The 12922-nt window shown below is 34.1% G+C and overlaps 1 protein-coding gene across 1 annotated transcript in view; it reads left to right on the top strand.

The window, feature by feature from the left end:
• Positions 1–12922, top strand: part of LOC136852679 (multiple PDZ domain protein-like) — a 1083224-nt gene that overhangs the window by 873184 nt on the left and 197118 nt on the right. The window contains 2 exon segments of the mRNA XM_067127591.1: positions 3029–3175; positions 3845–3935. Of these exon segments, the coding sequence (XP_066983692.1) occupies positions 3029–3175; positions 3845–3935 (238 nt within the window).

Genomic DNA, 12922 nt, shown 5'->3' with positions numbered 1-12922 from the left:
ATGCAGTTTTTTCAGGGTCATCAGATTTGATTGTTATTCTAGGTAATGTCGGTAAGAAGACAAAGATATTTAGCCAAGAGTATTCGTACAAAGAGGAACTCTGTGTCTTATACTCACTTTGATAAGCACTGTATGTTTTATTGTAGTGTTATGAAGCTATCCAGGAAAGAAATTATGATACTTATTTCATATAATTGTTTACCTAGCACTCGGGGTAATATTGAAGTCGAATTATTACTAACATAGCGTCTTGTTAATGTTTGTGGGAAATAGCAATGATTTGCTTTGAGAAAGTACGGCACTTAATTGTGGTTTATTGTCTGTTTGTCGTGCCAGGCTTGTTAGGAATACTCAGTCATGTGGATGCATTTGAAGCTCTTTATAGTAATTTGAATACAAATTAGGTGTAATGAAGAGTATTTGTCTTCATTCAGCATTATTACAAGCAGTAAATATCATAGTTTGTCAATATCTTTTCATGTCTAGAAGTTGTTAGTACAGTAATTTGAACAAAGGCATATTATGATATTACTTGTAAAGCATTAATACAAGTACTTGAAAGTGTTGAGAAAAATAAAGATAGTGGGAATGGGAGTTTGATTGAATTTGCCCACTGAAATGTGAAAAGTCAACAAAAGTTCAGCAAAGTTCTGTTGAAAAATTTTGGTTCTACAAATGGTAACTTTCACATTTTTTGAATGTGAATAAAGAGATCACGTTCACTTGAACATTTAACAGAGAAAGAGAGAAGAAATCTAAGAATACATAATGAGTACAGTTGGTGGAGGCCATTTTGCTCAGAAATCAAACTTTGGCAAGATTTGATGAAATGACTCCATTGAAGGGTTCTGTAATTTGCATCAAGTTTTAAGGCGCAGGTCACGTGGTATATACTAGTACATTTTTTATTAGCGAGGTCTGATCAGCATGAGTTACCTGTAGTAAAGTATTCAGTAGTGAAAAAAAAATAAAGAATTGTGATTGTCATGATTAGGAAATGCTTACATTTTTCAACTCCATTTTTTTAGTCAAGAATTTCCCACCGCAGGATTTTGTTTGCTTGAAATATATAGTTTTGTTTGTCACGTTTCATTTTGATTTGCTTGCGCCACTGTTTATTTTATTCAATTTTTTTTGGTCATGCCATAGCAACACCATCTTGAGAAACTTTTATTTTATGTATTGTCTGAAACATTCATATTTTGTATGTATATTCTGTCATGTTTTGCATCCTTGCTACTTTGAGATAAATTGGGAATGTTCCACTTTTAAACTGATGAAGATTCTGATATGTATTCACATTTATATATTGTATATGATTCCATAATTTCATATTTTCAACTTATTGAATTCTAGAAGGCTGATTTTATGATGTACTGTGTTTATAGAAAGGTTTTTTTGCAGTTATATAGTGTAGTTTTATAGTGATGTACAGTACAGTGCAAATTTCTTTCAAACAGATTTTTATATTTTGTACAGGCAGACCATTTCCTTAGCCTTACATTTTATTTGTACCCTGAACAAAAATGTAAGGCTACCTGAGGAAATGATTTACATGGTACAATTATTCTGTACATTGTTTCTCATCATTGTCTTTTGGAACTGAATTGAAATTTTTTTGGCAGTTTTTGTTCGATGCAGAATTTTATTTATTTTTTCATGTGTATTGGTTTGCTATTTGTGGTCAAGCTGAATTGTGAATTGCCTTGCGTATTTCTGTTGTGCAATATATATGTTGCAGAATTTATGATGGTTATGTGAAAACGATTTTGGCTTCTTATGTATCTTGATTTTTATTTCATCACTTCGCTGTTTTCTGAGTTGTGCAAAAGCTGTGTACATTTTTATGTTATTAATTTAATTTTTTCTTTCAGGATATTAATCCCATTTTTTCAATTCTCATTTTGCATTTTATCATGTAGATAAGCAGTTATGATTTTAGTATATTATTTTCATATTTTGCATGTCATAAAAAAATATGTTTAACTTGTGAATACTTATTATTAAGAATATATACTGTTGAATATAGAAGTTTTTTAATAGAGCACTTTAAAATTATCTTTCAGTTCTAGAATTTACAATTTAGTAATTCAGTAAGTTTATTGAAATATAAAGGCTGATGTAGATATTTGAATAAGTTTTTTTTAGAGTTAAAATTTTGAAATAGTTGTAGATAATATTTTGACTAATCATATATTTTGTTTTAATGAGATTGCAGTGTATGGATATATAAACATTCTTTTCATTTGTACGTGTGTGTTTTGTCGTCATGATTTATTTAGCATCCTACAAGCACAATAAAAGATAAACAGTCTCAAAGTACTACTGTGTATATTTACACAGAGATAAACTTGTGTTAATAAATTTAGACCACACATCATTACTTAACAGCAGATTAGGTTAGGTTTTGTAAAATTTCTAAGACACCTCTGTTACAAATTCTCTTGAGTTATACATACACCTCATAAAACTCTTTTGCTTTATGGTAAATGAAAAAGTATTTTTAATTTTATTTTGTAGGTTATTTTATATCCTTTCATTTAGTTTTTCTCATTTTTCTCTGCAGTTACTTCTGACCCCTAGTGAATCATTTGTCCAAATTATTCACATCCCATTTTAGAGAAAATTTAAAACCATATTTATTTTCATTTGAAATTTCAATTTCCCTAATTTTTTATTTCCTAGTAAGAAAGATGCTGTATAGTACTTTTAATTTTTGCAAAAACACTTACGTAATTTATATTATTCATTGAAAAACTACAAGTGCATTTTAGATATTACTTGAGAATTGTGTATTTACCTTAAATTCTTAATTGAAATCTCACTGTAGCACACTGCTGTTAAGATTCATGGTCCTCGATGTCAAAACATCTAATAAAAGTATTTTTGGAGAGAACCACATAATATTCAGGTAGCAATTATTAGACACACACACACACACACTTCATTCAGTTAAAGCAAATACTTCTCAGACGTCTCTCCTATGACGAAAATTAATAATTTCTACTTTGCACTTGTGTGTAACCAGCCTGGGTTGCCAGATCACAAGAAACAGGAGATTCAAGCGAACCTAAGCAAGCCTTTCAACAGAAGGCAGACCACGGAAGACTCTGACGACGATCTGGACGATGTTCACTATGACCAGGGTCGAATTGAGACCAAAAAGGGCGTGGAGGTAAGGCCTGTTTCTGTTATGATTCAAAGGAAGGGTTGTTCTGATTTATGAGCAATTTTTTTTTTTTAAATCCTGTTTGGAAGCTTGATGCTTGAAACAGCACTGTTTTATTTAACATTTATCGATGATTTTTTATTTACCATTTGCCGTTTTTTGCCCTAAGTTTTGTAAACTGTGGTTTAGCATTTTTTAAAGACTTTCAGCAGTAGATTTTATTTTATTGACACTACATAAAACAATATTCAGTCTCATTCTTGTACAAATTCATATTTGTGTTCCAGTGTTTGTTACTTTGATAAGGTTATTTTATTTTTTTACTTTTAAAGTTAAACGGCCTTCAGCTCTTACATTTTATATATTCTCTCCTTTTGCCTGCAAAGGGCACCCACCCATTTGTTGCAGACTCTAAAGAAATAATTAAACTGTGAAAACTTTTGCAGGCTACATCCACCTAACAAGAGAGTATATTGTAAACTAATAAACAAAACAAAGACAATTAAAACAACACCTGTGTCCTCACAGAAGAAAAAAGCATTACACTGAATATACCAGTACTTCCCCCTCCGTATATTCCTGATTCTCATTTATCATTTGTTTATACACCCCCCTCTTGTGCATTCCCGATTCCGAAGCATTGTTTTATTAATTCCCAACACGTTCCACCTGTAGATTGATCGTGCTAGTGCTGGTGCCGTGAGGCGCAGCAAAGTGGAAAAGCAGAATGACACCGAGGAGGAGGACGAATTCGGCTACACGAAAAGTGAGTGTTGGAACCGAGTTGTTCTTATCGTTGGTGGCACAGTTCTCGGACTTAACTGACTTGATTTTAAGAATCCTTATAAAAATGTAGCACTCATTGATTTTGCCTTATAAATGGGCTTGTAATTTAGAGAATTGACGGAGAGTCAAGTTGCCACCAACGATGAGCAGTTTTCATATTCTTGTTTTATCGTTTTTGTACAATTTTTTAAAATGTTTGCTGGTCTTGGAAAGGGAGGCTATTTTCCTTTGGTCATACTGTATACTTATCCATGTTCTAAATGCGTATGAAAAGACAGTGGTTTGACAAGACGAAAATTTTTTACAGAGAGATGCGTGTTTTACAGTTAAATTTCGTTGGGGGGGAAGCACCAAACTACTTTACACTATTTGTGTAAAATTTTCGAAATTGTGTAAGAAATGTGTATTGAAATACACTTTCCTTTATCACTCGATAACACAGAATATTTAACAAGGTTTTAGCTGCCACGAAATAATCGTATTACACGTTGATTGTAAATTGAATTGGAAAATTGTGATCAAATCATTTATACATAACTTTATTACTATGTAAACTTTATAAAAATGGTATTTTTGTTAATAAGGCAACATAAACCTGATATGGACTCAGAAAGTATATGGAAACTGCGATGGAATTATAGCTATGAAGTGTGAAAGAAAATTATTGTAAATTTATTTTTTATTTTAGTAATAGTAATAGGGTGGAAATTACTTATTCAGAACACTTTTGAATATTATTGCTATTGTTTATTTTCAAATGAGAAGTTTTTACTTTTATTATTATTATTATTATTATTATTATTATTATTATTATTATTATTATTGGTTTGTTGATATGGGGTTTGTTCCTTATTATGTAATAATAATAATAATAATAATAATAATAATAATAATAATAATAATAATGTTTCTACATCAACTTTGTTGAAGATATGTTGATGATATGTTGACGACATTACCAACATCATCAATAATAATAATAATAATAATAATAATAATAATAATAATAATAATAATAATAATGTTTTTACATCAACTGTGGTTGAAGATATGTTGACAACATGTTGACGACATTAGTGACAAACCCATTACGACAGTAGCACGCCTCACGTACACAAACACTCACATACGAATGCACAAACATTCTTCCATTCATTCCTTCTCTGTTTGTGTGTATGTCTGTGTTCGTTTGTGTGTATGTGTGTGTGTGATATCGGATGTTTCATTAAGCTTGGCTTTTGAGGGAGAAAAGGAAAGGGTTATTGTTGGAGGAGGAAGAAAGTGTTGTGTTGGGGGTATTTGAGGGGTTTTGGGGGGAAGGGAGGGAGATGAAGGGATTGCGGAGGTGGGAGGGTAGAGGGAGGGAAGAGGGGGCGAGGTGGGCGCTTAGTAGGAGACCTGATATTAAAACCAGCTCAACAATGACGTTCCCGAGTTGATAACTCTTCCGCTTCTTGCAACTCTTGTGAACTCCCCCTTCCCCCCCCCTCCCCACTTAACGTTTCCTTCTTTTCATTCCCCTAAACCCTCCCCCTTCTTCTTCTTCTTCTTCTCCCCTTCCCCCCCTTTTCTCACCTGTCCAGTTTCAGGGACCGCTGGTATAAAACACTCGGGCAGTGGCTATAGGCCTAGGTTTTAGTTAGCCTGTTTAGGTCAAGAATTTGGAAAGTTTATCGACAAATTAAAGTAGTTTTGTAAGGTGAAACATTTGCAACATCTCTCTCTCTCTCTCTCTCTCTCTCTCTCTCTCTCTCTCTCTCTCTCTCTCTCTTCTCTAGGTCTAGGTTTTAGGTTCTTTTAGGTTGAGTATTTGGAAAAGTTTGTTGACTAATTGAATAAAATTGAATAGTTTTGTAAGGGTAGGCATTTGCAATGTCTCTCTCTCTCTCTCTCTCTCTCTCTCTCTCTCTCTCTCTCTCTCTCTCTCTCTCTCTCTCTCTCCTTTAGTCCTTCAACAGGTAGATCGTGTTCTGGCGGGTGGTGGAAAGTCTTCGTAAAATTTCTCAGGCTGTTTTATAAAAATGTCTCAGACTTAACCAAAATTCTCATGCTTTTTTTCTGTCTTTACTGGCATTCTCTCCTCTTCCATTTTTATCGACGTATCCTTATTTCTCTTTTTTATCATCCACCTTCTTAGTCTAATTCGTTGTGACGTCACTCGTTGCCATGGTAACCGGTATGTCACAGAGTCTAGTGACTCTGCCGTTAGAGTCATACGACTTTTATGCTGAATTATTGCTTAGACCGATGTTTATTATTATTATTATTATTATTATTATTATTATTATTATTATTATTATTATTCAGGGTGCGTTCATTAACGGTATTGAAAGTTACTTTCAGTTGCATTGTAACATTTAAAAACTGACTTTATTATACGAAGAGAATTGTAACGTTTATAACTACCCACTAAAAATAGCACCAATAATTTCTCCCCTTTACCCAATCCCACCGCCCCCGCACCCAAATTAGCCACAGGTAACCCCCTTCCCCTCTCCCCCATAAAGCGTGGGCGTGTTGCATGCGCTGTTGGCCAATTATCTCACCCCTTAATTTGGGAGTTAGAAATTATCATCGCTTCTTCTGAGGACCTTGGCTTCTTCTTCAGTTAACGAAACAGCATCAAAGGCCGTGACCTTTTGTGACCTGGTGTGATCTGGTTGACCACCTAGACCTATGTGAGATGTTGGTCTAGGGTTTCTAGGGTGTTTTAATAGATATAAATAGAATGTTTTAATAGGTTTAAATGGTAAATTATTATTGTCATTGATGTTTATTGAAAGAAAACGTCAGCAGTGTCTTCTTGTGGTTTTGTGAAAGAATTTGTCTAATGGCAGTAGGGAAGGCTTGCCTTCAATAGGCCTATATACGTTTTCAATTTGTGTATGTGTGCGTATTACGTCTTTGCATTTATCGTTGGTCACCCATCCAAATAATGACCAGACATAGAGATGCCTATATTAACGAATGAGAAGACTGAAAGTGGGCAAATAGAAAAATAAAAAAGAATAACTTTTTGCTCATTAATCCACCCAGCTGTAGGTGTGGCTACCTGTATCTGTTACGATCGAGAAAAAGGGCGTAGGTCTAGCAACCTCACTCCATAAAGACTTGCTTATCAAACAGAAGGAAAATACGTAGAGAGAGAGAGAGAGAGAGAGAGAGAGAGAGGAAAAGCTTCCTTACTCTCATCTTTAGGAAGGAACGGCAATTGTTTGCATGGGAATTCAAGGTTGTGGGAGATGGAGCCGCGAGAGATTGAAAAGACCCTCTCTCTCTCTCTCTCTCTCTCTCTCTCTCTCTCTCTCTCTCTCTCTCTCTCTCTCTCTCTCTCACACACACACACACAAGCAGGTGTTTCTTTGTATGTGTGTATAAACATGGATTTGTACATAGGCCTAAAGACAATTACTAATCTCTCTCTCTCTCTCTCTCTCTGAAGGGATACTCTCTCTCTGAAGAGGAGAGAGAGAGAGAGAGAGAGAGAGAGAGAGAGAGAGACTGGCATGTGCCTATATCAGAATGTGTGCCCTCATATAAATTGCACAAAACGGGAATGCCTCGCGGAGGTAATCCTTACCTCCTCCTCCTCCTCCTCCTCCTCTTCCTCCTCCTCCTCCTCCTCCTCCTCCTCCTCCTCCTCCTCCTCCTCCTCCTCCTCCTCCTCCTCCTCCCGTTGCCGCATTGCCCGAGGCCTAAGGCATACGTATAAATATATAAATGTCTGGGTGGGATGTTTTATGTTTTGCCGGGATACTATGCCTGCCAGACCTTTCCATGGAGAGAGAGAGAGAGAGAGAGAGAGAGAGAGAGAGAGAGAGAGAGAGAGAGAGAGAGAGATCCCTTCCATACCCAGATTTGAAGATTTTCTTTTTTATAATTTTTTTCTTTACATTTCTTCCGCTATTTTAGTGGTAGAATATTTCTCTATTTTTATTGTTTTTGTCTTTTGTTATTTTTGTTCTTTGTTTTCCTTTTGTTCACAAGACTGCTTTCTCTCTCTCTCTCTCTCTCTCTCTCTCTCTCTCTCTCTCTCTCTCTCTCTCTCTCTCTCTCTCTCTCTTTGTTGCTATTCATGTACTGTTTTGTATCATTTTCTGAATAGATAAGAATACTCGGAGACAAAATCTCTCTCTCTCTCTCTCTCTCTCTCTCTCTCTCTCTCTCTCTCTCTCTCTCTCTCTCGTTGCTAATAATGTACCATTTTGTATAATTTTCTGAATAGATTAGAATGCTCTTAGACAAAATCTCTCTCTCTCTCTCTCTCTCTCTCTCTCTCTCTCTCTCTCTCTCTCTCTCTCTCTCTCTCTCTCTCTCTCAGACGACAAGTTTGAGTGTGTGTGTGCATTGTGTGTGTATTTGGTGCGCGCATTGTTTGCTTCCCGTGAAGTTTTGGGGGACAAACGACGTGTCCAGAATATTGTTAAGAAAACCGTCTGGAAACTTTGGGTCCAACTTATTCTGGACCGAGGTGCAGATTTGGGGAGAATTTGCTCACGGCAGAATTTATTTTGCCCGGGGAGAATTTATTTGCTCACGGCTGAAGTTGTTCGGTCACGGCAGAATTTATTTTGCCGGGGGAGCATTTATTTTACCAGGGGAGAATTTATTTTACCAGGGCGGATTTTATTTTGTCAAGGCAGAATTTATTTGATCTGGGGAAAATTTATTTTGCCAGGGCAGAAAGTATTTGGTCAGGACAGAATTTATTTTGGTCAGGGCAAAATTCATTTTGGTCAGGGCAGAATTTATTTAGTCAGAGCATGATTTATTTTGTTCAGGACAGAATTTATTTTACCAGGTCAGAATTTATTTGGTCACGGCTGAATTTATTTGGTCAGGGCAGGATTTATTGCATTGCTGATGGTGGAGTTTTTGGTAATAATTCTCGATAGATAAAAATTTTAATGTTTCACGCAGTAAAAATTTTTTGTAATATGTAATTAAAAACGATTTATTGCATTTTGTGACATTGTATATCATTGAAAGACTACTTTTTGGGGGGATAATTCGCGATTCACAAGATTATTTTAAATGTTTTACTTAGTGAAAAATTTATTGTTATATGTTAAGAAAACGATTCATTGAATGTTATTTGAAACATTAAATTGAAAACAGTTAATGACAAAAAAGTCGAAAATTTTGAGTGTCCTAATTAAATATATATATAATTATATATAAAGTATATATATAATATATATATATAGTATATATATTTATATATATATATATATATATATATATATATATATATATATATATATATATATATATATATATATATATATTTAATTAGGACACTGAATATTATCGATGTTTTTGTCATTAACTGTTTTTAATTTAATATATCAAATATTAATTTTGTCTTAGGATACTAGGTACATTATATATATATAAATAAATAAAAATAAATAAATATATATATATATATGTATATATATATATATATATATATATATATATATATATATATATATATATATATATATATTTAATTAGGACACGTACAGTCAGTCATACACTACACTTCAGATGCCAAAATTGTATTTAGAAGCCTGGCTAAACTCTACGGTAATTGCACACAACATTTCAACAACAAAATCTACTTCTCAAAATTCATTGGCTAGAAATTGGGCAACAGACCTTAGTAACATGAGGCGAGCGGCATTGACCCGAAATAAGGTCAGATAAACCAACACATTAAGGTCAGGGGGTCAGGTTGGGTCAAATTAAGCTTGCGTTTTCTTGACGAGAAAAGACTTATATTTGATACAATTATTTTTTTGTTAATAGCATTGTAATAATAGTTATTATTATTATTATTATTATTATTATTATTATTATTATTATTATTATTATTATTATTTATTATTTTGTTCTATAGGTTCAGTAAAAAAACTTCCTTACGTTTTCAGAAAATTTTTGAAAAATCGAAATTTTCTAAATCTCTCTCTCTCTCTCTCTCTCTCTCTCTCTCTCTCTCTCTCTCTCTCTCTCTCTCTCTCTCTCTCTCTCTCTCTCTCTGTCAGATTGATTGAGTTTGCCCCGTTAAGGAAAACGGTATCTAAAGAGAGACATAAAAATCGAGTAAAATTTTGCAACTGATAGAAATTGCAAAAGTTCATTATCATAAATTTGGCTGCAAGGGCTGAAGGAATTTCTAAATATTATTATATAAAAGGTTTTTCGTTGTAGAAATTTATTGCGACATTTGTAAATGTATTTGGGAAGTTATAGAAGCTGGGGTGTTAAAGAGAGAGAGGATATAATATATATATATATATATATATATATATATATATATATATATATATATATATATATATATATATAAATATATTTATATTTATATTTATATATAATATATTTATATTTATATATATATTACACATCCACACAAAGCAAGAGAAGTGACCTATTTGAATAGAAGGCTCTGTCTGGAGATATATATATTTGATATTGCTTATTTTATATTTTAAATCTTTCTTATTCCTGTATGAAATTTACACTCATGAGTCTGTAATATATAAAGACTAAACATTTCATATTTGTTTTGTATCTTATCGTGAAATTACATCTGTATTCATTTATATTCCAAGAGAACTGTTTTCTGGTTTAAAAATCTAGAAAGTAGTTTTGAAATATGGAGAGTAACACCGTAGAGTTTTTAAGATAAATTTCATTTGCTTATTCGAGCACGGAAGTTTACATTTTGTTTATATATATATATATATATATATATATATATATTTCCACTTTTAACAACTAAATATTCACAGGCATTTTTTCATGTACGGATAGATTATCTTTGTAGTGAAGAAGATAACGCTTCCTGAAGCCTCTCTAGACCCATTAAACCTAAATGGTTTTTAGAATTCATTTTTTTTTATTCAAGAGCAGAAGAAACAGTCGGAGTTCGTTGTCTTCGTACGATAGCAGCTTGGTCCCTCCTCCCCCTTTCTTAGGGCGAGTGTTTCGGACACGCCGAAAGGAAGTTACCTATTAAGGGACCAGGGAAGGGAGAGAGAGAGAGAGAGAGAGAGAGAGAGAGAGAGAGAGAGAGAGGGACGTAATTGGATTTTTTTTTGTGATTTTGAGTAAATGTGAGGTTGGGAATTGTAAATATGTTTTAGGGTTTAATGTGAAGATTTAAATGTATTCACAAAAACTCTCTCTCTCTCTCTCTCTCTCTCTCTCTCTCTCTCTCTCTCTCTCTCTCTCTCTCTCTCTAAATGTGAGTTTGTGAATTGTAAAAATGTTTTAAGATGCACTGTGAAGATTTTAGATACATTTATAAAACTCTCTCTCTCTCTCTCTCTCTCTCTCTCTCTCTCTCTCTCTCTCTCTCTATATATATATATATATATATATATATATATATATATATATATATATATATATATATATATATATATATATATATATATATATAATTTTACTTACAAAAATCATATCAACAATTCGAGAGGCGTTTTGGGGTCCCTAGGTTAAACCTCTCTTATCCCCCCTCCACCTCTCCATTGCCTAACCCCTCATGGGAGGAAGCAGGGGATGGGGAGCATCGCCCCCCCCTCTCCCTTCTCCCCCTCCCCCTCTCACCACTGTCCCACATACCAAGCAGTGTTATGAACCATCCTCGGAATTGTGTCACGTTCTGCCCAAAGGGGTTTTACGACCCCCGAAAAAATGAAAAAAAAAATGAAAAATAAAAAATAGAAAGTCTAAGGAGAATGTCTGACTTCTGATTGTGTGTGTGTGTGTGTGTCATCTGTATGTGCGTGGTTTGTGTGTGTTTTGTGTATGTGGTATCTGTATGTGCGTTTTTTTGGGGTTAAATTTTAGCGTTAAAGCAAATATTTTTATATAGTGTGAGTGACCGTTAATTCTGTAACGCCAGATTATAGCAAAAATCGGCCTGCTAAATCATTACAGGCAGGAACTGGCTAAATCTCTCTCTCTCTCTCTCTCTCTCTCTCTCTCTCTCTCTCTCTCTCTCTCTCTCTCTCAAACAAGCACACATTGGTGAGCAATTTTCTCTCTCTCTCTCTCTCTCTCTCTCAAAATAGCTTAGTAATGTATTGGTAAGCCAGTTCTCTCTCTCTCTCTCTCTCTCTCTCTCTCTCTCTCTCTCTCTCTCTCTCTCTCTCTCTCTCTCTTAATTAAAGTTAGGCCGAGCAGTCAAAACAGTTTTAGGAAGTTCTTCTCAAAAAGGACTCTTGAACAAGGTAGAAGAGAGGTTACGGAAAAGAAAAGTTAATTTTAAGCATTTTATCTTGAGAGAGAGAGAGAGAGAGAGAGAGAGAGAGAGAGAGAGAGAGAGAGAGAGAGAGAGAGAGAGAGAGAGATTTATCGCTCCGGTCTTGTGCGTGAGATCATTTTATGGAGAAAGCATCTCTCCTTCTGGGTACTCCATTCCTCTTTTTTATTCCATATTTCTCTCCTATTTCTGTTCTTCTCATGCCCTATTTCCCTCTTCCGTTTCCTTCTGTCCCCTTTTTCTTTCTGTTTATCTTTTTATTTCATCTTCTGTTCCTTCCTCCTTTCTTTATTTTTGTGGGTTTTATTTCCTTACGACTTTGCTTTTATTAATATCTCGTTTTTCTTTTTTTAAATATCTCATGTTTATTTGGTTTCTTTTTGTCTTTTCTTTTAACTCAGATTTCTGTTATATTTCCTTGTGTTTTTTTCTGTTATCTCTTCGTGTCCCTCATTTCCTATTCTATTCTCGTCTGTCGTTATTCCTTCCTCCTCAGTTATCTATCTCTTTTTAATATTCCATATTTGTTTTCGGGAGCGTTTTCCTAAATCTTACTCTTCCAATCTTTTCAGTTTATGATAGCCAGTTCTATACTTTCAATCTTATCTTCTTCATCTTTATCATTCCTTTTTTTATTATACCTCCTTCCTCTTCTCCATTTTCTCTCGTGCACCGTTTTCGTTAATGCCACACTCGTGTGATTTCTTTAT

This window comes from Macrobrachium rosenbergii, chromosome 26, assembly GCF_040412425.1.
Source record: "Macrobrachium rosenbergii isolate ZJJX-2024 chromosome 26, ASM4041242v1, whole genome shotgun sequence".
Classification (NCBI taxonomy): domain Eukaryota; kingdom Metazoa; phylum Arthropoda; class Malacostraca; order Decapoda; family Palaemonidae; genus Macrobrachium; species Macrobrachium rosenbergii.
This window is presented reverse-complemented; position numbering and strand designations above follow the sequence as displayed.